General features: G+C 43.3%; 1 protein-coding gene across 2 annotated transcripts in view; it reads right to left on the reverse strand.

Annotated features, from left to right (window-relative positions):
• Positions 1–27,075, reverse strand: part of fhod3b (formin homology 2 domain containing 3b) — a 129,397-nt gene extending 102,322 nt beyond the window's left edge. For both annotated transcript variants that reach the window (XM_058083359.2, XM_058083357.2), the window contains exons 1-4: positions 26,951–27,075; positions 24,814–25,323; positions 15,647–15,753; positions 4,878–4,942 (exon numbers count right to left, since the gene is read on the reverse strand). In XM_058083359.2, coding sequence (XP_057939342.2) covers positions 4,878–4,942; positions 15,647–15,753; positions 24,814–24,978 — 337 coding nt within the window. In that variant the 5' untranslated portion in view covers positions 24,979–25,323; positions 26,951–27,075. The remainder of the gene's footprint in view (positions 1–4,877; positions 4,943–15,646; positions 15,754–24,813; positions 25,324–26,950) is intronic.

Raw genomic sequence — 27,075 nt, forward strand, 5'->3', positions numbered from 1 at the left:
TTACTTCCTGTACTGAGCTCTGCAGAATGCCTACTCTAAATATGTGGGCATTGATGGCTGCGATTATGGACGCCTTGATTAGACCCATGAACACACCAACGATGTGTATATCTGTATAAAAGAGCCCTGAACACACCTTCAAACAGTCAGAAACCAACCTCCGCCATCGCTAAGACAACCGTTGAACGACATCAGGGACAAAATTATAGATGGGACCTCACTTCATGGGGTAGAAATGATCATGAGAACAGTGAGGAACCAGCCCAGAACTGGTCAAGGGACCACAGTAGCAAAGTTTACTATTTGTAACACAGTACATTGTAAAGAATTCAAATCCTCAAGTTTGGTACGGACCATCTGGATGATCCAGAGAATTATTATTCTTTAGGGCCGATTTCTGCGGACAATAAGACTGATCCATACTGTGTTAAGGAAAGCATGAACGGGACCATAAATGGTGAGATTTTGGGCAATAACCTCATTCTATCAGTGATAGCATTTCAAATGAAACATGGCTGCGTCTTCCAGCACGACAGTCATCCTAAACAACAAAGGAACTGGCTCTGTATGAGGCATGTGGAGGTCCTGGAGTGGCCTAGCCAGTCTCCAGACCTCAACCCAATAGAAAAACTCTGGAGAATTTACAATTTCTGTTGTCCGAAAACAATACAGATCTGCACGGAAGAATGAGACAAAATTCCAGCTACGGTCCGTGAAAAAACCTGGTGAAGATCTACAGGAAAATTGGTGCTGCTGTTGATGGAAAAAGCTCCTGGTCTAGTATGTGAAATCAACGAAACTAGTTTTGGGAATGTTTTTTAGAGGACTTCGTAATCAAAATATGTACATCCCAATGATGTGCATTGTTAGCTAGCTTATACCAAGTTGGTTTCTCTTGTTAAAACGCACAGAAAAGTGAATGTTTTCATGTTTCACATAGGAATGATGGGGAAAATGCAATTCCCAATTAGCAATCTTGGCTCTAATTGAAAAAAAACTGCCTTCTTCTCAGCAGGAACAGTTTTTTTAAGCGCCCCCAAGATCGACCAAGCACAGTTCTGGCGGCATGTGTGGAAAACACAGGCATGGTGTTTGGCTTAAAAGCCAATTGTCTGATATTATACAAAAACGAACTTTAAAACAAAGATTAAATTAGCAGTATTGATTCAAACATTTGTTAAAATATTTATTAAAAATCAGACAATGTAATTTCTTGCATTTAAATTTTGGCGTGTACCTATGATGAAAACTGCCAAATACTTTTTTTTGTCCCACCGATCTGCATGGAAGAATGGATCAAAATTCCAGCTACGGTCCGTGAAAAAACCTGGTGAAGATCTACAGGAAAATTTTTGCTGAAGTTGATGGAAGAAGCTCCTGGTCTAGTATGTGAAATCAATGCAACCAGGAAAAATGTTTTGGGAATGTTTTTTTTAGAGGACTTCGTAATCAAAATATGTACGTCCCAATGATGTGCATTGTTAGCTAGCTTATACTAAGTTGTTTTCTCTTGTTAAAACGCACAGAAAAGTGAATGTGTTCATGTTTCAATTAAGAACGATGGGAAAATGCAATTCCCAATTAGCAATCTTGGCTCTAATTGGAAAAAAAATGCGTTCTTCACAGCAAGAACTGTTTTTTTTACGCGCCTGCAAGATCGGCTTAAAAGCCAATTGTCTGATATTATACAAAACCGAACTTTAAAACAAAGATTAAATTAGCATTTGTTCCTGACCAAATATTTATTAAAATTCAGACAATGTCATTTCCTGGATTTAACTTCTGGCGTGTTTCTATGATGAAAAATCTTTTTTCCCACCGTAAATACTGAATTACAATAGTATATTAAATACTTGAAGTGTATGTTTAGTTTATTATACTGCACATTCCACCAGTAATGGTAAAGTTAATACTCTTCTATGAGTTCCAGACATAAAGGAATAACATCCCTGAAGGGAGGAAGTCTTGTCTAAGCCACTTCATTGTAAAAGTCGCACATCAATTCCTTATTCAATTCTAAAAAGACAAAAGTACAGCCTTCGACACAATCCTTGACAATATATGATGTGCCAGGTTACTTAATAAACAACAAGAGCGGTGCACAGCCTCAAGCAAACCATCGCCTTTTGTCTTTGGAGGACTAAAGAAGCAAAAAAAAAAAAATCACCTCTAAGTCTGCACTCATGGGTCTCCAGGCTAAACCCTCCAGTCAGATAAAATTAGTCTCAAATGTCTGGACAAGTTACAGTAACAGTGACCACCTTGCCTGGAAGAAATAAATCAGCCCGGCCTCGCGGGTAGTCCACTGAGTCGGACCCGGGCAACAGGTGGCTGTCAACTTAAAAAGAAAGAGGGTCATCATCCACTTAAGGGAAGAGCAACAAGTCTGTCTGCTTCTCCGCAGGCTTGCACTAAGCTCAGCCAAGCAACAGCAGGGGGACAGAATGAGGATCTGGAAAAGCCACTTGACGGTAGAAGACCGCCACAAGATAATGTATCAAAAGGCAATGTCTTGGAACCACATTGTATGAAACATCAATGAAACTTGGTGGGGAGATTTGCATTGCAAAGACTGCACACGGTTAGGGAGGACTTATTTTGGGATGGAACTCAAATATTGCAAATCAAAATCTGCAGATTGTATACAAAGGTTATATTTACCGTATTTTCCGGACTATAAGTCGCTCAAGTCCAAAAATGCATAATTAGGTAGAAAAAAAAACATACATAAGTCGCACGAACAGCCAACCTATGAAATAAAACTGCGACTTACACTCCGCAAAATACAGTACTTACATTTAACAAAAAGCTCCTAAAAGGGAAAGTAATTTACCGTATTTTCCGGACTATAAGTCGTTCCAGAGTATAAGTCGCACAAGTCCAAAAATGCATAATTAGGTAGAAAAAAAAACATACATAAGTTGCTTTGGAGTATAAGTCACAGGAACAGCCAACCTATGAAAAAAAAATGCGACATACTCCGGAAAATACAGAAAAAATTACATTTAACAAAAAGCTCCTAAAAGGGAAAGTAATTTATCGTATTTTCTGGACTATAAGTCGCTCAAGTCCAAAAATGCATAATTGGTTGAAAAAAAACCATACATAAGTCGCACGAACAGCCAACCTATGAAATAAAAGTGCGACTTATACTCCGCAAAATACAGTATTTACATTTAACAAAAAGCTCCTAAAAGGGAAAGTAATTTACCGTATTTTCTGGGCTATAAGTCGCTCCCGAGTATAAGTCGCACAAGTCCAAAAATGCTTAATTAAGTAGGGAAAAAAACATACATAAGTCGCACTGGAGTATAAATAAGTCGCAGGAACAGCCAACCTATGAAAAAAAGGTGTGACCTATAGTCCGGAAAATACGGTATTTACATTTAACAAAAAGCTCCTAAAAGGGAATGTAATTTACCGTATTTTACGGACTATAAGTCACTCCCGAGTATAAGTCGCACAAGTCCAAAAATGCATAATTAAGTAGAAAAAAAACATACATAAGTCGCACTGGAGTATAAGTCACAGGAACAGCCAACCTATGAAATAAAAGTGCGACTTATACTCTGGAAAATACAGTACTTACATTTAACAAAAAGCTTCTAAAAGGGAAAGTAATTTACCGTATTTTCTGGACTAAGTCGCTCCCGAGTATAAGTCGCACAAGTCCAAAAATGCATAATTAAGTAGAAAAAAAACATACATGAGTCGCACTGGAGTATAAGTCGCAGGAACAGCCAACCTATGCATATGTGTGTATACTCTCTCATACTGTGTGTACCAATGAAAAGAAGAATGATAGAACTAAATCATTTCAAATTAAAAGCCACAAACAGCAGTAAATTGTACTGCAACAAAAACCCATGGTACTGTGTTTAACAAATAACGTTACTGAAGTTCCTGAAACAGTGGAATTTCTCATTTCTCGTATTTCTTCCAGGGATTTGAAACCTCGTTATTAGGAGTCATGCCTCAGTAAGTGGAATAAATCACAATGGAAACGTAAACAGGAAGCAAATAATTAACAATAATTAACTATAAGTCGCTCCCGAGTATAGGTCGCACAATGCCAAAAATGCAACCTGGGTATGTACATATGTGTGTATACTCTCATACTGTGTGTACTAATGAAAATAAGAATGATAGAACGAAATAATTTCAAATTAAAAGCCACAAACAGCAGTAAATTGTACTGCAACAAAGACCCAAATAACGTTACCGAAGTTCCTGAAAAAGTGGAATTTCTTATTTCTCGTATTTCTTCCAGGGATATGAAACCTCGCCATTAGGAGTCATTCCTCGGTAAGTGGAATAAATCACATTAGAAGTCTAAACAGTAAAATAATTAACAACTATTAAAACAATAATAAATGGAACGCATGTATCGCTCTCAAAAAGGAGCGTGGGCCAAAAACTGACGGACTTGATATTAGTAAAATCTTAAGCAGCTGCTGATATGTTCATCGTGTGTGTGTGTGTGTGTGTGTGTGTGTCACGAGCAGGCAAGTCTGCATGTGTTTCCACTCAGCTCTTTGTTCCAGTTCCCTCACATTACTCAGACACCAGGAGGCCCAATAAAGCAAAGTGACAGAACACAGTAACTCTTAAAAAAAAAAAAAAAAACATTACAAAGTTCTCAATCTGTGTCCTGTGCCAACATGCAGCTTAGCCGAGTGTCGCAGAGTGCTAATTTGCACTGAAATTAAGAATCAAACCCCCCACCTCGATGTCTGCCACTGTGCATTGTGTGCAACCCCAATAAAAACAAGCTGCTGCTAATAGAAGCCATTAAAGCTCATACCTCAGCGGTGATGCGGCACACATTTCGCTATTCGGGAGGTGATAAATGCGGCGTGTGTTTACACGGTACTCACCGATGCAGGCGTGGACTCTGATTGACAGCTGCGTTCGAAGTATAAAGCTGTGTTTTTTGCCTCTTCTGTAAAGAAAACAAGAAAAGAGTGAATTTGTGTTTATTAAAGACGTAAACAGAAGCTTTATTACGCCACTAATAGAAAATAGAGGAGAGCTTGAATCAAAACAAAAAGTGCTTATACAAAAAAAAAAAAAAAAAAAAAAAAACTTCTCAGCTTCTGGAAAACAAAAAGTGAACGGGAGCAGACAGCACAACAAGGAAAAGGTCTCCATGGGTGAAAATGAAGGATGGGAGCGGCCCCACGGGTCAACTCCGCCCTCCGTGTTAATGGAGACATGCAAAGACCCCATCGCCATCCTGTCAACAACTTACAATGTCTGAGTGACAATCGGAGACAAAGATGGCGACAATGCATCCCTGTGCTATTCACCGCTTCAGTAAGAAGCTTGCTCCTTGATTTATGTACAAGTTGAATGTAAAGTCGGGAATTCAAAGGAATACCGCCGAGATTTATGGTGCGCCTGTTCAAAAAGATGACATCATACAGAGACTAGTAATGAGGACATTTACACCCCCCTGATATGCGTTGAAATAACCAGGATTTGGTCCTTTAATGAGGAACATTTACTTACTTAAGAACTTTAATGTACCCAACAATATGACATAATACAACACATGCAGTCAACAAATACAAACAATAAACCTTCAATTTGCAATCAACAATAGAAAATAGAAGAAAGCCTGCCAGCACAAATAAAACCACACGATAAAACCAGTGAAACCAGGAATGAGTCGCTAAAAATATGCATTAGTACATAAATAATACTTGATGAAGTTTAAAAAGTGTCAATCAGCATTAGTGAGCTATGTACATATGGATACACACAATTACCGTATTTTCTGGACTATAAGTCGCTCCCAAGTATAAGTCGCACAAAGCCAAAAATGCATACCGTATTTTCTGGACTATAAGTTGATCCGGTGTATATTTTCTGGACTATAAGTTGATCCGGAGTATAAGTCGCACAATGCCAAAAATGCATACCGTATTTTCTGGACTATAAGTTGATCCGGAGTATAAGTAGCACAAGGCCAAAAATGCATACCGTATTTTCTGGACTATAAGTCGCTCCGGAGTATAAGTCGCACAATGCCAAAAATGCATACCATATTTTCCAGACTATAAGTCGCACAATGCCAAAAATGCATACCATATTTTCCAGACTATAAGTCGCTCCTGAGTATAAGTCGCACAATGCCAAAAATGCATACCGTATTTTCTGGACTATAAGTCGATCCGGAGTATAAGTCGCACAATGCCAAAAATACATACCATATTTTCTGGACTATAAGTCGCACAATGCCAAAAATGCATACCATATTTTCCGGACTATAAGTCGCTCCCGAGTGTAAGTCGCACAATGCCAAAAATGCATACCGTATTTTCTCGACTATAAGTCGCTCCTGAGTATAAGTCGCACAATGCCAAAAATGCATACTGTATTTTCTGGACTGTAAGTCACTCCAAAGTATAAGTTGCACAAGGCCAAAAATGCATACCATATTTTCTGGACTATAAGTCGCTCCTGAGTATAAGTCGCACAATGCCAAAAATGCATACCGTATTTTCTCGAGTATAAGTCGCTCCCGAGTATAAGTCGCACAATGCCAAAAATGCATACCGTATTTTCTGGACTATAAGTCACTCAATGCCAAAAATGGATACCGTATTTTCTGGACTATTTGTCGCACAATGCCAAAAATGCATACCGTATTTTCTCGAGTATAAGTCGCTCCCGAGTATAAGTCGCACAATGCCAAAAATGCATACCGTATTTTCTGGACTATAAGTCACTCAATGCCAAAAATGGATACCGTATTTTCTGGACTATTTGTCGCACAATGCCAAAAATGCATACTGTATTTTCTGCACTGTAAGTCACTCCAAAGTATAAGTCGCACAAGGCCAAAAATGCATAATTAGGTAAAAAAAAAAAAACATACATAAGTCGCACTGGAGTATAAGTTGCATTTTTTGCGGGTAATTTATTTACTTGACCAAAACAGACATTACATCCTCTTGGAAGGCAAGTTCTAACAATAAAATATGAATATATGTAAGATAGATGTAAGATATGCTAACACAATGGTTATTCAGCTACACAAAAAATAAACGTGAACAGAAAAGGTGTCCAGTGTTTATGTAACATAAACAGTTTTATTCATTTATAAGTCGCTCTGGAGTATAAGTCGCAGGAACAGCCAACCTATGAAAAAAAAGTGCGACTTATAGTCTGGAAAATACGGTACTCAACGGTAAGAAAACTTGACATGGCTCTCTTAGACCTACATGCAAGTAGGTAGTCATCAGCTAACGACCTGATGACCTTGCCACCACTACACTGTGGATAAACTTACCCTAAAGTGAAGCTTTATCATTTCAAACAGCCTAAAAAGGAATAATGCCAACAAGGCTAAAAAGTAGCCACCATCAGCAATACAGCTCCGACAAACAGGCTTTTATTATGCTTCCTACACAATAGACTGTGAGAGTCTTCCGTCTGGCGCCGCACCAAGCAGTAGACTCTTAGTGACACTCAAACAGCGGCACGCCTGACAGACTCAAGCATCATGGCTGCTCACTGCTGCATCCAAGCCTGTCGGATACGCTGACATCTTTCCGACTCCAGTCAGATTACACAGCAGGGGGGACCTCGTTGCACCGCCGCTATTTTTTTCGCAAATACAACAGGAAGCTTTGGGCAGATGTGAGACGGGAGCAACATCTGTCATCATGAGACTGCAAATTTCATCCAAAACGTGGAACCAGAACCTTTTTTTTTTTTTTTTTAGTCACGAATGTCTGCTTTCTGTCGGCTTCACTGCAACGGTATCCCCTTACTGCACCTGAGGCTACGCAGAGCAGCGAGCTCATTATCAAATTAAACAAACATGCACCGACTATAAGAGAGGCCCACCCACTCCCCCCCCCCCAATTAAATGAAAGCTGGGCACACTAACAAAGAACACGGCATGCCGGCAGAGGTGAAGTCCAATGCTGCAGAAGTAATCCCAACCATGAACTTCATGTGGTACCTAATAAACTTTACGGTGATCCAACATTTCTCTGTGCATGCCCAGATGATGGTTGATCACGCCAGGACAATTAAAGTTGGTAGTTGTTGCTTGGAGCTCAACCATCTAATATATGGGATGTTTTTTTAAGGAGGCATAATGTCAGAACCAAGGATCGACCGATATATCAACCGGCCGATATTTGCGTTCTTTACTTGAATTGGTATCGATCGATACACTTGAGACCTGGAATATTTGTTATCATTGTAATTTTTTCATATAAATTGAGGGAGCAAAAGCAGTATCGGGTCCACAAACATCGGCCTAAGCAAAATCGGCCATCGGCTAAGGGTGATGGGAAAAAAATCGGTATCGGCATCGGTCTGAAAAAAAACCATATCGGTCGATCCCAAGTCAGAACAAGGCTACACGGCGAATGAGTGGTTAGCGCGCAGACCTCACAGCTAGGAGACCAGGGTCCAAGTCCACCCTCGACCATCTCTGTGTGGATGGATGGATGGTGTCTGTAATGGACTCGTCAATATACGTAAGACCAATATGATCCCATACTCATATTTTTATGCTAATATAAGACCAACATCGGATGAAAAAAATTCTCACATTAGTTAGCACGCAGGCTTCACAGCTAGGAGACCTGAGTTCAATTCCACCCTCGGAGTTTGCATGTTCTCCCCGTGCATGCGTGGGTTTTCTTCCGGGTACTTCGGTTTCCTCCCACATTCCAAAAACATGCTAGGTTAATTAACGACTCCAAATTGTCCATAGGTACGAATGAGAGTGTGAATGGTTGTTTGTCTATATGTGCCCTGTGATTGGCTGGCCACCAGCCCAGGGTGTACAATGCCTCACGCCCGAAGACAGCTGGGATAGGCTCCAGCAAACCCCGAAGACCACTGGGATAGGCTCCAGCAAACCCCAGAAGGCAGCTGGGATAGGCTCCAGCAAACCCCAGAAGGCAGCTGGGATAGGCTCCAGCAAACCCCAGAAGGCAGCTGGGATAGGCTCCAGCAAACCCCAAAGACAGCTGGGATAGGCTCCAGCAACACCCAAAGACAGCTGGGATAGGCTCCAGCACCCCCGCGACCCTCGTGAGGATAAGCGGTAGAAAATGAATGAATGAATGAATGAATGTAAAACGATTTTTTTGTGTTATGTTGTGGCATAGTGGGCTGCACGGCGAACTAGTGGTTAGCGCGCAAGCCTCACAGCTAGGACACCCGAGTTCAATTCCCCCCTCGGCCAAGTCTCTGTGGCATTTGCATGTTTTCCCCGTGCATGCGTGGGTTTTGATTCCAAAAACATGCTAGTCTAATTAGCGACTCCAAATTGTCCATAGGTATGAATGTGAGTGTGAATGGTTGTTTGTCTATATGTGCCCTGCGATTGGCTGGCCACCAGTCCAGGGTGTACCCCGCCTCACGCCCGAAGACAACTGGGATAGGCGTCAACAAACCCCGAAGACAGCTGGGATAGGCTCCAGCAAACCCCGAAGACAGCTGTCATAGGCTCCAGCATCCCCCGCGACCCTCGTGAGGATAAGCAGTAGAAAATGAATGAATTAATGAATGTAAAACAATTTTTTGTGTCATGTTGTGGCATAGCGGGCTGCACGGCGACCTAGTGGTTAGCGCGCAGGCCTCACAGCTAGGAGACCCGAGTTCAATTCCCCCCTCGGCCAAGTCTCTGTGGCATTTGCATGTTTTCCCCGTGCATGCGTGGGTTTTGATTCCAAAAACATGGTAGTCTAATTAGCGACTCCAAATTGTCCATAGGTATGAATGTGAGTGTGAATGGTTGTTTGTCTATATGTGCCCTGTGATTGGCTGGCCACCAGTCCAGGGTGTACCCCGCCTCACGCCCAAAGACAGCTGGGATAGGCTTCAACAAACCCCGAAGACAGCTGGGATAGGCTCCAGCAAACCCCGAAGACCGCTGGGATAGGCTCCAGCACCCCAGCGAACCTCGTGAGGAAAAGTGGTAGAAAATGAATGAATGAATGAATGAATGAATGAATGAATGTAACTCCATGCAAGCCAACAACCACCCTCAGGTATCATGTGTACAAATGACTGAACAGGGACTCCAGTTTAGTCTCCATGGTGAAGATGCCTCTTTAACCATTGACCAGGCATGCATATTTGTGAACGCTGCACTGCTGTTAATCATACCCTTAAAACAGCCCTGCGCACACAAAAGCAGCCAACTGGTGTTTGATTTCCTCCTTGATGTTGAAGTTTCACGACGCTGCATTCATTTCCTTTCCTCAACTCGCTCTTGAGCCTATCTTCAATGTCCAAGTGGGTCAGAAGAAAATGAAAAACAGTGAAAGCAGAGCTGTCCTAGGAGAGCAGAGAGGACGTGGTGAGAAACTCTGAATAGTTGCGGCCTTCACAACGTGAGCAATTTGATTTTAATGCGCTTGACTCGTAACTGCTGGTCCAAAATATCAAAAAACACTCCAACGTTCCAAGAATGACGAGATGCAAACAAAACAAAAGCGCCTGCTTTCAGATTTAGGTTGGATGTACCTGAGGCATGGACCCGCTCAAAGTACCTTTGAAGGGGCGCACTCCCGTGAAGGCTTCGTACGGTTCTTGGGGAGACTGGACACCTCTAGTCCATATACGGGACTTCAGTGTTTCCCACACATTCATTTATTTGTGGCGGAAAACAACATATGCTGGTCATGTTGGTAGCTGGTCTACGCTGGTTTCTATGCTGAAAAAAAACTCTAGCATAGACCAGCTACCAGCTTATGTTGAGTCTGCAAGAACAGCCTAGACCAGCTACCAGCACGGAAACACAATATATGCTGGTCATGCTGGTAGCTGGTCTACGCTGGTTTCTATGCTGAAAAAAAACTCTAGCATAGACCAGCTACCAGCTTATGTTGAGTCTGCAAGAACAGCCTAGACCAGCTACCAGCACGGAAACACAACATATGCTGGTCATGCTGGTATCTGGTCTACGCTGGTTTCTATGCTGAAAAAAAACTCTAGCATAGACCAGCTACCAGCTTATGTTGAGTTGAAGCTGGTCTGCAAGAACAGCCTAGACCAGCTACCAGCACGGAAACACAATATATGCTGGTCATGCTGGTATCTGGTCTATGCTGGTTTCTATGCTGAAAAAAAACCCAGCATAGACCAGCTACCAACATACATTGTGTTTTCATGCTGGTAGCTGGTCTATGTTGGTCTGGGAGACCAGCATACCAGCACGAAAACACAACATATGCTGGACATGCTGGTAGCTGGTCTACACTTGTTTCTATGCTGAAAAAATGCATAGACCAGCTACCAGCTTACGTTGAGTTGACGCTGGTCTGCAAGAAAAATAGACCAGCTACCAGCATGGAAACACAATGTATTCTGGTCATGCTGGTAGCTGGTCTATGCTGAAAAAAAACCCAGCATAGACCAGCTACCAACATACATTGTGTTTTTGTGCTGGTACACTGGTCCGGAGACCAGCTACCAGCGTGACCAGCATACGTTGCGTTTCCGTGCTGGTATGCTGGCCCGCAAAACCAGCATAGAGCAGCTACCAGCTTACGTTGAGTTGAAGCTGGTCTGCAAGAACAGCATAGACCATTTTGCATACCAGCACAGAAACACAACGTACGCCGGTCACGCTGGTAGCTGGTCCCCGGACCAGCGTACCAGCACGAAAACACAACGTATGTTGGTAGCTGGTCTATGCTGTATTTTTTTTTCAGCATAGAAACCAGAGTAGACCAGCTACCAGCATGACCAGCATATTTTGTGTTTTTGTGCTGGTAGCTGGTCTATGCTGGTCTGGGGGACCAGCAATATATCTGGGGGAAAGCAATATATGCTGGTAGCTGGTCTATGCTGGAAAAAAAACAGCATAGACCAGCTACCAACATACGTTGTGTTTTCGTGCTGGTACACTGGTCTGGAGACCAGCTACCAGCGTGACCAGCATACGTTGAGTTTCCGTGCTGGTATGCTGGTCCCCCAGACCAGCATAGACCAGCTACCAGCACGGAAACACAATGTATGCTGGTCATGCTGGTAGCTGGTCTATGCTGAAAAAAAACCCCAGCATAGACCAGCTACCAACATATGTTGAGTTTTCGTGCTGGTACACTGGTCTGGAGACCAGTGTGACCAGCATATGTTGTGTTTCCGTGCTGGTAGCTGGTCTTGCGGGTATGCTGGTCCGCAAGACCAGCATAGACCAGCTACCAGCACCGAAACACAATGTATGTTGGTCATGCTGGGTTTTTTTCAGCATAGACCAGCTACCAGCATACATTGTGCTTCCGTGCTGGTATGCTGGTCCCCCAGACCAGCTCCCAGTATGAAAACATAATGTATGCTGGCCTATACTGGTAGCTGGTCTATGCTGGGAACACTTTAATGGCATCTCCTAAGTATGCGTGATGTTTTAATGACAAGCCCAAGAAAGCCCTAATGGGAACACACTAATCTATGTGCCTGTAGCTTTAATGCTAACGAGCTGTGTTTGTCCATGCCTGTCTTTCATAGTGTTTGTATCCTATCATAATCATATGAGATATCCCGACATTCCCATCCCTAGCAGGAACATTATTAAAACGTCACCTTTGCATCATAGGGAGGCTTTAAATTCCTTCAGTCTTCCATTAAAGAGAAAAATGACAGGCGCCGCCTAGCTCACCGCTACAAACAAAAGGATATCGTGTGTATGTAAGGGATTCAATTAAACCATCATGGCCAGATCCCTAAATGCCACACCGACTATCTTCAACTGTGCACGTGGCCTGGCCTACACGGCCCATTTAGAACTTCCAGGCACTGCATCAGCAACGGGACGGGGGGATTTATGAGACCCAATGGTCTCTAGTCGGGGTTTCATGCCGTGGTGTGGAAGTGATTATGGCCCTTAAGCTCTTGTGATATGGATATCTCCTGGCTCCGTCAGGAGGACCATACTTTAATCTGATTGTGAAGACCCAAGGTATGACACAGGCACCTCTGGAATGTAACCTGTCATTAATATCAATTACAGACGCATTTAATGGCCAAAAGGGATATAATGCTTGGATTTTTAAAAAAATAATAAAAATAAAACCTCAGCTAGTTAAATTATGTTAGCACCAGGCTGCAATGGCAAGGTCAACATGTATGACTTGGCATATATTGGAAATTTTATAAATACGAGACTTGTAAAATGCAAAATGCCTCATCATAATAGCCGCCAAACCAACAACAGAGCTTCGAGTGGAGAGTGGAGGGGGGGGGTGTACTCATGCACATATCACAGCCATAAAAAGCCAGGAGGTCTACTGCCCTATTTTTACAAAATAATTGGCCGACCACCTTCACCCCCCCCCCCCCTCCTTCCCTCCCTCCCTCACCGGTCTCCTCAGACAACACAGTGTGGTTTTAATGACACACATCCATACCAGTTTGTGCCAGTTGGCAAAATGCCCCCCCCCCCAACCCCAACCCCAGGCAGCCTGGATACACCACTTTAACCTCACGGTTCCTACTACCTTCCCATAAGCTCTACAAAATTGACTTGGAATTGGGGGCGATGGGGGGGGGGGCGCTTTGGATAGTCAGTCGCCCGATAGACACGCCAAGCCGGAGAGCCACATGTGAATTCCACGTTAAATAAATAAATCCCATACATGTTTTTGGGGTCCGACCGACCAGAAACATTCATGCCAACCTTTGGATTATGATCCTATAGAGTGGGCGGCACATGAGTGGATATATCAACACACTCCACAGTACATAAAAACATATGGAGTCAATAAAAAAACTGGCCAAAAAGTCTATGGAAAAAAAAAAAAAAACACACACACACAAACACAATTTCCAATCTTTCTCTTCTTCATCCAGGTCTACAAATGATGTCGAGATAAAACATAATAGATGCCGAGAATTGTGCAGTGGAGTCAATTCTAATGAGAACATGTAATGAGGTAATGTAAATTGTGATGAGGGCAATTACTTATGAAACATGTCGACACCTCCTAAGTGGGTAGGATGACTTCAGTGTTGACCTGTGGCCAGGCTTTTTATTAGACGGGGGACACGTGAGGGTCCGGGAAAAACTTTTAACTATCGTGTTTCTTAACCTTGGTCAGGAATTGGTTCACAACGCACTCGGTTTCACACCAAATATAAACGCATATATGTTTTTTTTTATGTTTACATAAACAGTAGAACCGCGAGTTCAAACAATTTCATGGGAAAGTCGCTGCACTGTACAAACATCTATCGCAGATTCTCAAAAATTCACGAAAAAAATTCATGAAAACAAGGTTCTCCTCACATTTTGTGTGGAAGTGGTACGTTTTTGGCTTCTTTGTTCTTCTTTCCCATTACATTTCATACACTTCAATTTCGAATAAATAAACTGGAGAGGCTAACTAGTTAGTTTGCTAGCTTGCTATGCTAGCGGTGACCGTCTCTTATGTCCTTGCAGTGATCCCATAGCTTGCACAATGTGGTCCATCCATCCATCTTCTATGCCGCTTATACTCACTAGGGTCGCAGATATGCCGGAGCCTATCCCAGCTGTCTTTGGGCGAGAGGCGGGGTACACCCTTTAATGGTAGCCAGCCAATCACAGGGCACATATAGACAAACAACCATTCACACACTGTTTCACACCAAATATAAAACGCATATATAATTTTTTATGTTTACATAAACAGTAGAACCGCGGTTCAAACACAATTTCATAGGAAAGTCGGACAAAACCTCTAGAGTGGTATGAACATCTATCACAGTTTCTCAAAAATTCATGACGGCACAGTGAAAACAAGGTTCTCCTCCCATTTAGTGTGGAAGTGGTAAGTTTTTGGCTTCTTTGTTCTTCTTTCCCATTATGTTTCATACACTTCAGTTTAGAATAAATAAACTGGAGAGGCTAACTAGTTAGTTTGGTAGCTTGTTATGCTAGCGGTGACCGTCTCTTATGTCCTTGCAGTGATCCCATAGCTTGCACAATGTGGTCCATCCATCCATCCATCCATCGATCTTCTATGCCGCTTATCCTCACTAGGGTCGCAGATATGCCAGAGCCTATCCCAGTTGTCTTTGGGCGAGAGGCGGGGTACACCCTGGACTGGTGGCCAGCCAATCACAGGGCACATATAGACAAACAACCATTCACACTCACATTCATACCTATGGACAATTTGGAGTCGCTAATTAACCTAGCATTAACCTAGCCTGGAGGATAAGTGGCATAGAAAATGAATGTATAAGACTGAAACAGTAATATACTTTCATTCATTCATTCATTTTCTACTGCTTATCCTCACAAGGGGGGTGCTGGAGCCTATCCCAGCTGTCCTTGGGCGAGAGGCGGGGTACACCCTTTACTGGTCGTCTGCCAATCACAGGGCACATATAGACAAACAACCATTCACACTCACCGGATTACCCACAGAAAACGCCACACAATGTCGATGACATCACTTAACATGATATCCTATGGGAAAATGTATTGTATACTAATACAGGTATACATACATATACCGCATATTTCGACAAGAATTTTCATGTGCTAAAAATACATTATATAAGCAAGAGTCCAAGAATAAACACTAACCCCTCCAAACCACATGAAAGCAAAAGAACGAGAAAAAAAATGAGAGGGAAAACACGCACAGACAGGGAAGATGGAACAGGGAAATGATCTTACCCTCCGTCTTCTTGAAATCCTTCCAGTTCGTCTTTCTGCTCCGCCAGCGTCGACTCCAAGTCCAGATAGCTTCCATTGTGGGACAATTGCAGTGCACAGTCATCAGGCTGCAGTGGCGAGAGGAAAACAAGCAAGCATTGGAACATGTGCCATGCCAAACTGCAGTCCAACTGGGTAATTGGGATTAGTTCCCCCTCAATCATTACATGAATAACTTCATGTAATGACTTAACATCGGCTGCTTTGCTAAAGACACACGAGTCCAGCTAGACCTCCAAAGTGGAGGTGTCAAAACAGGAAGATGACGGTGGTTGATCTTGATGCTGTATCGTGTCTTTGGGAACAGTCCCGTCAAAGAAGGTACAAGTGTTCATTGACTGCATTTATATTTATTTATATCTACCGCTTATCCTCACGAGGGTCACAGGGGTGCTGGAGCCTATCCCAGCTGTTTTCAGGTGAGAGGCGGGGTACACCCTGGACTGGTGGCCAGCCAATCACAGGGCACATATAGACAAACAACCATTCACACTCACATTCATACCTATGGACAATTTGGAGTCGCTAATTAACCTAGCATGTTTTTGGAATGTGGGAGGAAACCGGAGTACCCGGAGAAAACCCACGCAGAGAACGTGCAAACTCCACATAGATATGGCCGAGGGTGGAATCAAACTCAGGTCTCCTAGCTGTGAGGCCTGTGTGCTAACCACTCAAACACCGTGCAGCCTGTTTTCGGCATTCATTAATTCATTTTCTACAGCTTTTCCTCATGAGGGTCGCTGGGGTGCTGGAGCCTATACTAGCTGTCTTTGGGTGGAATCGAACTCGGGTCTCCTAGCTGTGAGGCAGGCCTGTGTGCTAACCACAACAACCGTGCAGCCTGTTTTCTGCATTCATAAATTAATTGTCTATAGCTTTTCCTCATGAGGGTCGTGGGGGTGCTGGAGCCTATCCCAGCTGTCTTCAGGTGGAATCAAACTCTGTCTCTTAGCTGTGAGGCCTGTGTGCTAACCACTCGTCCACCGTGCAGCCTGTTTTCTGCATTCATTAATTCATTTTCTTCAGCTTTTCCTCATGAGGGTCGCGGGGGTGCTGGAGCCTATCCCAGCTGTCTTCAGGTGGAATCGCACTCTGTCTCCGAGCTGTGAGGCCTGTGTGCTAACCACTCATCCACCGTGCAGCCTGTTTTCTGCAATAATTCATTTTCTACAGCTTTTCCTCATGAGGGGCGCGGGGGTGCTGGAACCTATCCCAGCTGTCTTCAGGTGGAATCGAACTCGGGTCTCCTAGCTGTGAGGCGTATTTGCTAACCACTCGACCACCGTGCAGCCTGTTTTCTGCATTAATTCATTTTCTACAGCTTTTCCTCATGAGGGTCGCGGGGGTGCTGGAGCCTATCCCAGCTGTCTTTGGGTGGAATCGAACTCTGTCTCTGAGCTGTGAGGCCTGTGTGCTAACCACTCGTCCACCGTGCAGCCTGTTTTCTGCAATAATTCATTTTCTACAGCTTTTCCTCATGAGGGGCGCGGGGGTGCTGGAGCCTATCCCAGCTGTCTTCAGGTGGAATCGAACTCGGGTCTCCTAGCTGTGAGGCGTATTTGCTAACCACTCGCCCACCGTGCAGCCTGTTTTCTGCATTAATTCATTTTCTACAGCTTTTCCTCATGAGGGTCGTGGGGGTGCTGGAGCCTATCCCAGCTGTCTTTGGGTGGAATCGAACTCTGTCTCTGAGCTGTGAGGCCTGTGTGCTAACCACTCGTCCACCGTGCAGCCTCTTTTTTGCATTCATTCATTCATTCATTTTATACAGTTTTCTTCACAAGGGTCGCGGGGGTGCTGGAGCCTATCCCAGCTGTCTTCGGGTGGAATCGAACTCGGGTTTCCTAGCTGTGAGGCCTGAGTGCTAACCACTTGTCCACCGTGCAGCCTGTTTTCAGCATGTCAAACTATAAAAGTGTGTTTTGTCTTAACATTTTTGGCTTTAAATTGGAGCTACATAATTTCTCATAGAAAAAAAAAGATCCAGTTAGCATCCATTTCTGAAACAAATGAATGACGCTAACCAAGGTTCCACTGTATATGACATAAAGGTCAAAAGTGCTTATTTGAGTTTAGGTAATATTTATACAGTAAGTCCATATTGCTGAAAATAATAAGTAATAAGTAATCCCGTATTTCAACAGAAGAAGAAGATTTGATCTGATAGTCAGGTGTCTCCTCCGACAAGAGCAGGAAGTGATGATCATAACATACACATGATTTTGCCACGTGTTATTATTCATTATATATAATTGAGACATTTAGAAGGACCATAAGAAGGACAGAGTAAACATATGCACAGGACTTTAATCCTATTACTTCCCTGAGGGTGACAATCGTATTAAGATTACTGTCCTACCCCAAAGTGGGCAATAGAAGGAGTTTAGGCGGAGAGAAGAGAAGAGAACTTGGATACAGACGAGGGATGCGAACGCTTCGCCAGACGGCAAATTACACACTAGTAAATCCAGACGTACACACCAAAGTTAGGCTGGACATTTATTTACGCCAAGAAATAAACTTGCCTTTAACTTAGCAGTGAGTGACAGTCACATGAAACGTGTCACAAGGAAGACGGAAGAAGTATTTTTGGCGTTTTAAGTGTTTTTATTACTCCGTCATAGCACTACCAGTTTTGGGAAGAACAAAAAATGATTTTTTTAATTATTAAAAGGAGAAAAAAAATGGAAACCTACATGGCCCTGTGTGAAAATGTGATACATGATTGGGCAATCCAGAAGCAGCAACAACTGCAATCAAGCATTTGCGATAACTTGCAATGAGTGTCATACAGCACCATGGAGGAATTTTGACCCGCTCATCTTTGCAGAATTGTTGTCATTCTGCGCCATTTTTAAAGGTCATACCGCAGCATCTCAATAGGACTTGGACTAGGCTACTCCAAAGTCTTCAGCCATTCAGAGATGGACTTCCTGGTGCGTTTTTGAATCATTGTCCTGCTCCAGAACCCAAGTTGGTTTCAGTTTGAGGTCACCAAACAGGATTTGTTTAGTAGACAGCAGAATTCATGGTTCTGTTTATCACGGTAAGTCTTCCTGGTTGTGAAGCAGCAAAACAGACCCAAACCATAACACTACCACCACCATATTTTACTCTTGCTATACTGTTCTATGAAATACGGCGTTGCTTTTATAACCAAATGTAATGGGACACACACTTTCCAAAAAGTATTAGTATTTTCCTAAAAGTTTTGGGGATTAGCAAAAAAATTGAGACTAGCCTTCATGTTCTTTGGACGTTGTTGTGGGGCCTTTTGTGACCTCATGGATGAGTCATGGTATGCTGCGGTCTTGGTATAATTTTTGGTTGGCCAGCCACTCCTGGTAAGGTTCACCACTGTACCATGTTTTTGCCGTTTGTGGATAATGGCTCTCACTGTGGTTTGCTGGAGTCCCAAAGCATTAGAAATTGTTTTTTTAAAAACTTATCAATTAATATCAGTTAAGTTAAGTTTTAACGGGGGGGTAATTGATTTTTCATACAGGGCCATGTAGGTTTATATTTTATTTCTCCATTGATAATAAAAGTTTATTTAAAAACTGTTCAGTTATGTTGTCATTGACTAATATACGCATGGTATAATTGTATATGCATTTTATATTTCTACACATTTTCCAACTTACCACATTCTGTACATGACATGCGGTGTTGTTCAAGTCCATATACAAACATGGTTGATTAACATCGTGCAGCGTAGACAACAGTAAATGTTTTTCCTCTTAAAATAGCCATAACAGAGAATGGCTGTAACAAATACTAAATAGCACCCTCTGTGGTACAGTTCGGTACTGCACGACTGTAACCACTAGGTTAATATAGTTGTTGCTTATTGAAGAATACTCCATTGATAGTAACCGGGGGGTGGATTAATGACAATTTTGTGTGGCCGATCACCGATCAGCCATCTTTAAAAAGTGTATCCACATAACCACCAACATCTGGAGCTTTTATTTAAAAAATGCATATTTTGTACATATTGTTTTAAATTCATCCACCTTTTTGTGGTACAGTCCAGGTCTTTCAATGTGTACAGTAGGCACATGTGAGCCGTGCTATCACATCGACAGTAAATGAGGGTTTACTTAGCTGTCCCCCACCCAGGATTTGAACCCCTGGTGGCCCTGTGTTATGACCCAGTCCAGAGAGGGAACCACAAGCTGTGTGCTCACACACTGAGCCTTAGCCTCTCCCTTCAACCACCACGCTGTGGTCCACTGGCCAGGCAGGCAGTCAAAGCAAAGAACTAAAAATAAAACACTTTGCAATTTACAATAAAAAAGTACTATTTGTCTGAATTGTAATCATTGGGAAATAACAGAGTCCTAATATTAATAAGTTGTCCTTCCCGTGCTTCTGTATGACGATATACGTTACTTTTACACTATGCAAGGAATTGAGACATCCCTTATGCATTGGTGACAAATTGCAACAGTAATTTTTAATTTGCATCACCGTTATTGGACCGCTCTGCTGAAACTCTGCATAACAATGTGTCAAAAGCATTTGAAGGCACTTTGACAGGCACCGAGGAGGAACCTGTATTTTACAGCATTTCACATAACTTCTCATTATAGGGCTCTATAATTTGTCCTGGAAGAAAAATGCCAAGAATTGGAATTGGTTAAAAAAAAAAAAAAAAAAAAAAAAAAAAGGGAGAGTCCATCCTTGAAGACTGAGCAAGATGTTCCCTTACTTGGATTGACCCTGCAAAGCAGATCCTGGGACTATGAAGTCTATGAAGGCAAATGGTGAGCATGTCTAAGAAACAATTTGGGTGAGAATTGGGAGGAAAAAGACTTAAAAAGCCCTCAGAAATTCTCGTTTCTTGTCAAGCTGAATGTTATCCTCCAAAGACATTAGCAGTTTTGGTGCTGCTGCTGATGTGTCCCTGGTGAAGACACTTCACCCACTTTGCCTCCAGTGCTGCCCACACTGGTGTATGAATGGGAATTTGCAGCCACGTGAAACTAGAGCGAGAGCTAGAGAGCTAGCGCGAGAGAGCTAGCGCGAGAGCTAGAGAGCTAGCGCGAGAGCTAGAGAGCTAGCGCAAGAGAGCTAGCGCGAGAAAGCTGGAGAGCTAGCGCGAGAGAGCTGGAGAGCTAGCGCGAGAGAGCTGGAGAGCTAGCGCGAGAGAGCTGGAGAGCTAGCGCGAGAGAGCTGGAGAGCTAGCGCGAGAGAGCTAGAGACCGAGAGAACTAGAGCGCCAGAGAGTGCTAGAGCAAGAGCTAGCGAGCTAAAGAGTGAGAGCTAGCAAGCTAGATAGCTAGAGAGCTAGCACGAGAGCTAGAGAGCTAGCGCGAGAGAGCTGGAGAGCTAGCGTGAGAGAGCTGGAGAGCTAGCGCGAGAGAGCTAGAGACCGAGAGAACTAGAGCGCCAGAGAGTGCTAGAGCAAGAGCTAGCGAGCTAAAGAGTGAGAGCTAGCAAGCTAGATAGCTAGAGAGCTAGCGCGAGAGAGCTGGAGAGCTAGCGTGAGAGAGCTGGAGAGCTAGCGCAAGAGAGCTAGCGCAAGAGAGCTGGAGAGCTAGCGCGAGAAAGCTGGAGAGCTAGCACGAGAGAGCTGGAGACCGAGAGAGCTAGAGCGCCAGAGAGTGCTAGAGCAAGAGCTAGCGAGCTAAAGAGTGAGAGCTAGCGAGCTAGATAGCTAGAGAGCTAGCGCGAGAGAGCTGGAGAGCTAGCGCGAGAGAGCTGGCGCGAGAGAGCTGGAGAGCTGGCGCGAGAGAGCTGGAGAGCTGGCGCGAGAGAGCTGGAGAGCTAGCGCGAGAGAGCTGGAGAGCTAGCGCGAGAGAGCTGGAGAGCTAGCGCGAGAGAGCTGGAGAGCTAGCGCGAGAGACCTAGAGAGCTAGCGCGAGAGACCTAGAGACAGAGAGTTAGAGCGCTAGAGCAAGAGCTAGCGAGCTAAAGAGTGAGAGCTAGCGAGCTCGATAGCTAGAGAGCTAGCGCGAGAGAGCTAGCGCGAGAGAGCTAGAGGGCTAGCGCGAGAGAGCTGGAGAGCTAGCGCGAGAGAGCTGGAGAGCTAGCGCGAGAGAGCTGGAGAGCTAGCGCGAGAGAGCTAGCGAGCTAGCGCGAGAGACCTAGAGACCTAGAGCGATAGGGAGCTCAAGCGATAGAGAGCCATCCTTTATTGTCATTGCACACTAACAGCAGTGAAATGTTGTTGCCTGGCTCCCGTATTATGATAAATAATGATAATGTGGAGAATAGATGACATCAAATATGAACAATTGTACAATTTAAATAATTTTGAATAAATAATAATTTAAAGGATGCAAAAAAAAAAGTACCTACAGCGGGGCGGCTGTGATTACAGATATACCTCACCACCACCAGTGTGTGACTAAGGAGTAAATTAATAATGACTTGACGTCCATTAACATGTGTTTTAATGAAGTGAATGTATAAAAAAAAAAATTGCCGAAAATTAACTAGTTTCGCGTCCTGGCCTATAAAACATGATGAGCCCATTACCTAAGCCTATTATAAATCTGAGTGATACTACAAAATTGTAGTATTTTACACGTGTGTGCAATTTGGAGGCACTTAACTCCATACAAACAGCTTCCCGACACTAAAGGGTTTCCCACTTCTCCATGATGCGGGAGTCCCCTGCATTGATGCCAAAAGCCCACCCATGGACCAACATATGGGTGTTTCCACACGGGCTAACATTAGCATTGTTGGTGCCTGCTGCTATAATTGTATAAACACACATTGTTATGCAAATAGGGGGTGGTGTACATCTTCGCTTCCGGAACATGGAGTCAATAATAATAAGCAAGAAGCATTGGGTATCAAACCCACAGTACTGATGCATAATTGATCAACAACATTGCAGCCTTGAAAGGCACACAAATGCTCAAGGATGCACGCATCAGCCCTTTGACGGGAACAGCTCAGGGTCAGCACATATTAGACGGTTTGACTCCCTGGGCACCATGTGACCATGTGTTAGCAACTTGCTATTTATACCCGGCAGAATTCAAAAGACAACAGGTTGATTCTCAGGAGGTATTCACCCTCCAAGGCTATCCTGGGGCCTGAAATGACTCCACACTGTGTGGCCGACATGCTAACCACTCGGCTACCGTTTAGTAATAGCATAAATATTGTACTTAGCAGCCAGTACAGAGGCTAATAGTACCGCTTTTTCTAGGATTCAGGCCTCTCTTTTCCCGCCCCATCAATGGCGGCATCACAAAAACGCACGGAAAGCCAAAGACAAAGCAAAATACCAGTTCAAATTCCAGTTACCGTATTTCCCAGACTAAAGTGGCACTTTTTTTCATAGGTTGGCTATTCCTGCGAAAGAGGACGTAATGTCTGTTTTGATCAAGTAGTTTGTAAAATAAAATTACCTGTAAAAATGCGACTTATAGGGCTGCACGGCGGTCGAGTGGTTAGCACGCAGCCTCGCAGCTAGGAGACCCGAGTTCAATTCCACCCTCGGCCATCCAAATTGTCCATAGGTATGAATGTGAGTGTGAATGGTTGTTTGTCTATATGTGCCCTGTGATTGGCTGGCCACCAGTCCAGGGTGTACCCCACCTCTCGCCCGAAGACAGCTGGGATAGGCTCCAGCACCCCCTTGACCCTCGTGAGCATAAGCGGTCGCGAATTAATGAATGAATGAATGAATGAATGAATGAATATCTACTATATTGGGTAATATAAGTGTAAAAGTGACTATAGGGGTGCTATTTCATGTCTAGAGGGCTCTAATAATGTTACAAAACAGGACTTCACTCATCACGGACCAGTTAGTTGTGATGAACTGTACATGTTTTATGATCAGTTTGAAACAGTTTGACCCTGGAACTGACAAGAACTGATGTTTACCCCGCCTCTCGCCCAAAGACAGCTGGGATAGGCTCCAGCACCCCCACAACCCTCGTGAGCATAAGCGGTAGCGAATGAATATCTACTATATTGGGTAATATAAGTGTAAACATGACTATAGGGGTGCTATTCCATGTCTAGAGGGCTCTAATAATGTTACAAAACAGAAATTTACTCATCACGGACCAGCTAGCTGTGATGAACTGTACATGTTTTATCAGTCTGAAACAGTTTGACCCTGGAACTGACTAGAACTGATGTGCACCCCGCCTCTCGCCCAAAGACAGCTGGGATAGGCTGCAGCACCCCCACGACCCTTGTGAGCATAAGAGGTAGCGAATGAACGAATTAATATCTATTAAATTGGGTAATATAACTGTAAAGGTGACTATAGGGGTGCTATTTCATGTCTAGAGGGCTCTAATAATGTTACAAAACAGGAATTCACTCATCACGGACCAGCTAGCTGTGATGAAATCAGTCTGAAACAGTTTGACCCTGGAACTGCCGAGAACTGATTCACTGGCGACCAGTTCAGGGTGTACCTCTTGCCGGAAGACAGCTGGGATAGGCTCCAGCACCCCTCACGGATAAGCGGTAGAAAATGAATGAAGGAAATTCGACTTATGTATGTTTTTTTTTCTACCTAATTATGCATTTTTGGCCTTGTGCGACTTATAGTCCAGTAAAATAACAAAGATTATCACTGGTGGATGAAGTGGGATGCCCACTGATGGCACGAGACTGCAACAGAACTACAATACAAAGATCAACTATTGGACAATGGTCATGGGGGTTATGTTGATTAATTCACTGCATGGCCAGATATGGAGTTAAAGCACATACAGTATATCCATAAACAATATTAAATATAGTACCTTATGGGGGTAGCTTGGGAAAACACAAAGGTCTGTGTGTGTTTATGAACCAAGACAGTACTTAAAACAATCCCTTGAATTAAAATAAATCGACAATGTGTGCTCCAGACTGGATGATACATGAATGTGATTAATCAGGTCAAAGTGAAGGATTAATGCGGGTTAAAGTAAACAAGAGCAGATGCCTTCTCGCCTCAGCACAAATGATGCCCACTAAAACCAGACAGCTATAGAATAAACACAAGTTTCAGCATCCCTCATCAGTAAACTGCACTTGCTCAGTGGTGCGTTCATGTGTCATCTGTTGTTAGCAACACCCGCGGCTAATTATTAATATGGCTCTGAAGGCGTAAGTTAAGCATTAAGGAACATATGTGAAAGTTCTAAGCATACCTTGTGGGGGGCTTTGAGGAGCCTGTGGACACCAGCTATCTGATTTATGAGAGGAAGATCTTCCCTGAAGGTGTACACAGGAGCTCTGCTGGGCTCCGGGAAGTTGGTGCTGTTGAATGGATCAGTATCATCTAAGAACTGCACCCGGCACACAAACGTAGCCATGATGTCTCCTCCATGCAAGGCCGTCTGAGGGGATCAAAACAGCGGATGATTCCAAAACAGAGCGTCCCTCCTTGCTATCCCTCTTGGATCTTCTTCCATGCGGTGCAGCCACACCACCTCCACGGATGAGGACAGTGGACACGGCGGGGTCCGAGGATCCAGGCTTCCTCTCTGTGTGTCTCTTATTCGGCGAACGGGGACATTGTGAGCGGTTGTGGTGCTGAAGCACTGCCGCACTTGGAGGTCTTGGTCTAGAGAGCGATGCACAAGCGTGAACTGTCACCGGGAGAACAGGCAGCCTTGGCCGGGACGGGACGGCTCATGTTACGGGCGTGGCGGCTCCCTCTTGTGGACAAAATGAAAAGTACATCTTAAATACTTGACATTACTATATTGTACATACACCTGAGCGGGTGTAAAACATTACTTTGTGTTGATATTTGTATTGTCATTACAATAGTTACATTCTGTAACAACAATAATATTAGCTTAACTTTTATTATTTGAATTTAAATACCGGAAAAAGGGAAAAGGAGTAGGAATATGTTTGCAAAGCAACAGTGTCCTCTAGTGGTCTTCTATCGGCATTGCTAGGATTATTAAATGTGTAGAGCAGCTTCCCAACTTTATTGCGCCAAAGCACATATATTACATTTTGAATGAATATCTACTATATTGGGTAACCTAAGTATAAACGTGACTATAGGGGTGCTATTTCATGTCTAGAAGGCTCTAATAATGTTACAAAACACGAATTCACTCATCATGGACCAGCACGAATGAATAAATATCTACTATATTGGGTAATCTAAGTGTAAACGTGACTATAGGGGTGCTATTTCATGTCTAGAAGGCTCTAATGTTTCAAAACACGAATTCACTCATCATGGACCAGCACGAATGAATGAATGAATATCTACTATATTGGGTAATCTAAGTGTAAACGTGACTATAGGGGTGCTATTTCATGTCTAGAAGGCTCTAATAATGTTTCTAAACAGGATTTCACTCATCATGGACCAGCACGAATGAATGAATATCTACTATATTGGGTAATCTAAGTGTAAACGTGACTATAGGGGTGCTATTTCATGTCTAGAAGGCTCTAATAATGTTTCTAAACAGGAATTCACTCATCACGGACCAGCACGAATGAATGAATGAATGAATGAATGAATGAATATCTACTATATTGGGTAATCTAAGTGTAAACGTGACAAGAGGGGTGCTATTTCATGTCTAATATGAAAAGTACAATCTTAAAAATTTGACATTACTATTCTGTAACAACAATAATATCAGTTTAACTTTTATTATTTGAATTTAAATGCAGGAAAAAGGGAAAAGGAGTAGGAATATGTTTGCAAAGCAACAGTGTCCTCTAGTGGTCTTCTATCGGCATTGCCAGGATTATTAAGTGTGTAGAGCAGCTTCCCAACGTTTTTTTTTTTTATTGAATTCATTTTAACCACTTCTCCCAGGTTAATTATGGTTAATTGGGTATTTGCTGCCATCTAGTGGAAGGATTAATTAATCAATTTATGCACCTAATTTATATTGCTCGTCTGATACTGTGCATTCAGAACGTTTCCTGTGTCCCATCGATATTAAGGGTCCATGAGATCTCGCGAGATTAAAACGTGACGAGATTTCCTGTTTGGAGAAAAGCAGTACACATGTTCTACATCCCACAGAAATAGAAAGACATAGAAAGCTCACACCCAGACACAAAACACAGAGCACAAAACACGCCGCCATCTTGTGTAGCACAATTTGGCAGCAATGTATAGGCATATATAAGTAGTCTACAGCCGCCATTTTAATGCATTATTGTGGCCAGAATTTCAGAAACCATCAGTAAAAACATCGAAAGTCGCTAACACACAAGGTTGGCGGACTCGTACGGCTCATGAGTTTTCTACGTAATGTGGTTCTGTGGTACGTCCGTCAGTGAGTGAAGCATACGACTTACCTCGGGCTCACATTGAATCCGTTGCGGCTGCGGTCTTGATCCGGTTGATCCGGGATGATCATACAACGAGGATGTCAATCTTGAGGAACGCTTCCGACTGTCACATTTAGGCATGGTTGTGATGC

This window comes from Doryrhamphus excisus, linkage group LG17 (genome assembly GCF_037039965.1).
Source record: "Doryrhamphus excisus strain RoL-2023G ecotype Guam linkage group LG17, RoL_Dexc_Guam_v1.1, whole genome shotgun sequence".
NCBI lineage: Eukaryota > Metazoa > Chordata > Actinopteri > Syngnathiformes > Syngnathidae > Doryrhamphus > Doryrhamphus excisus.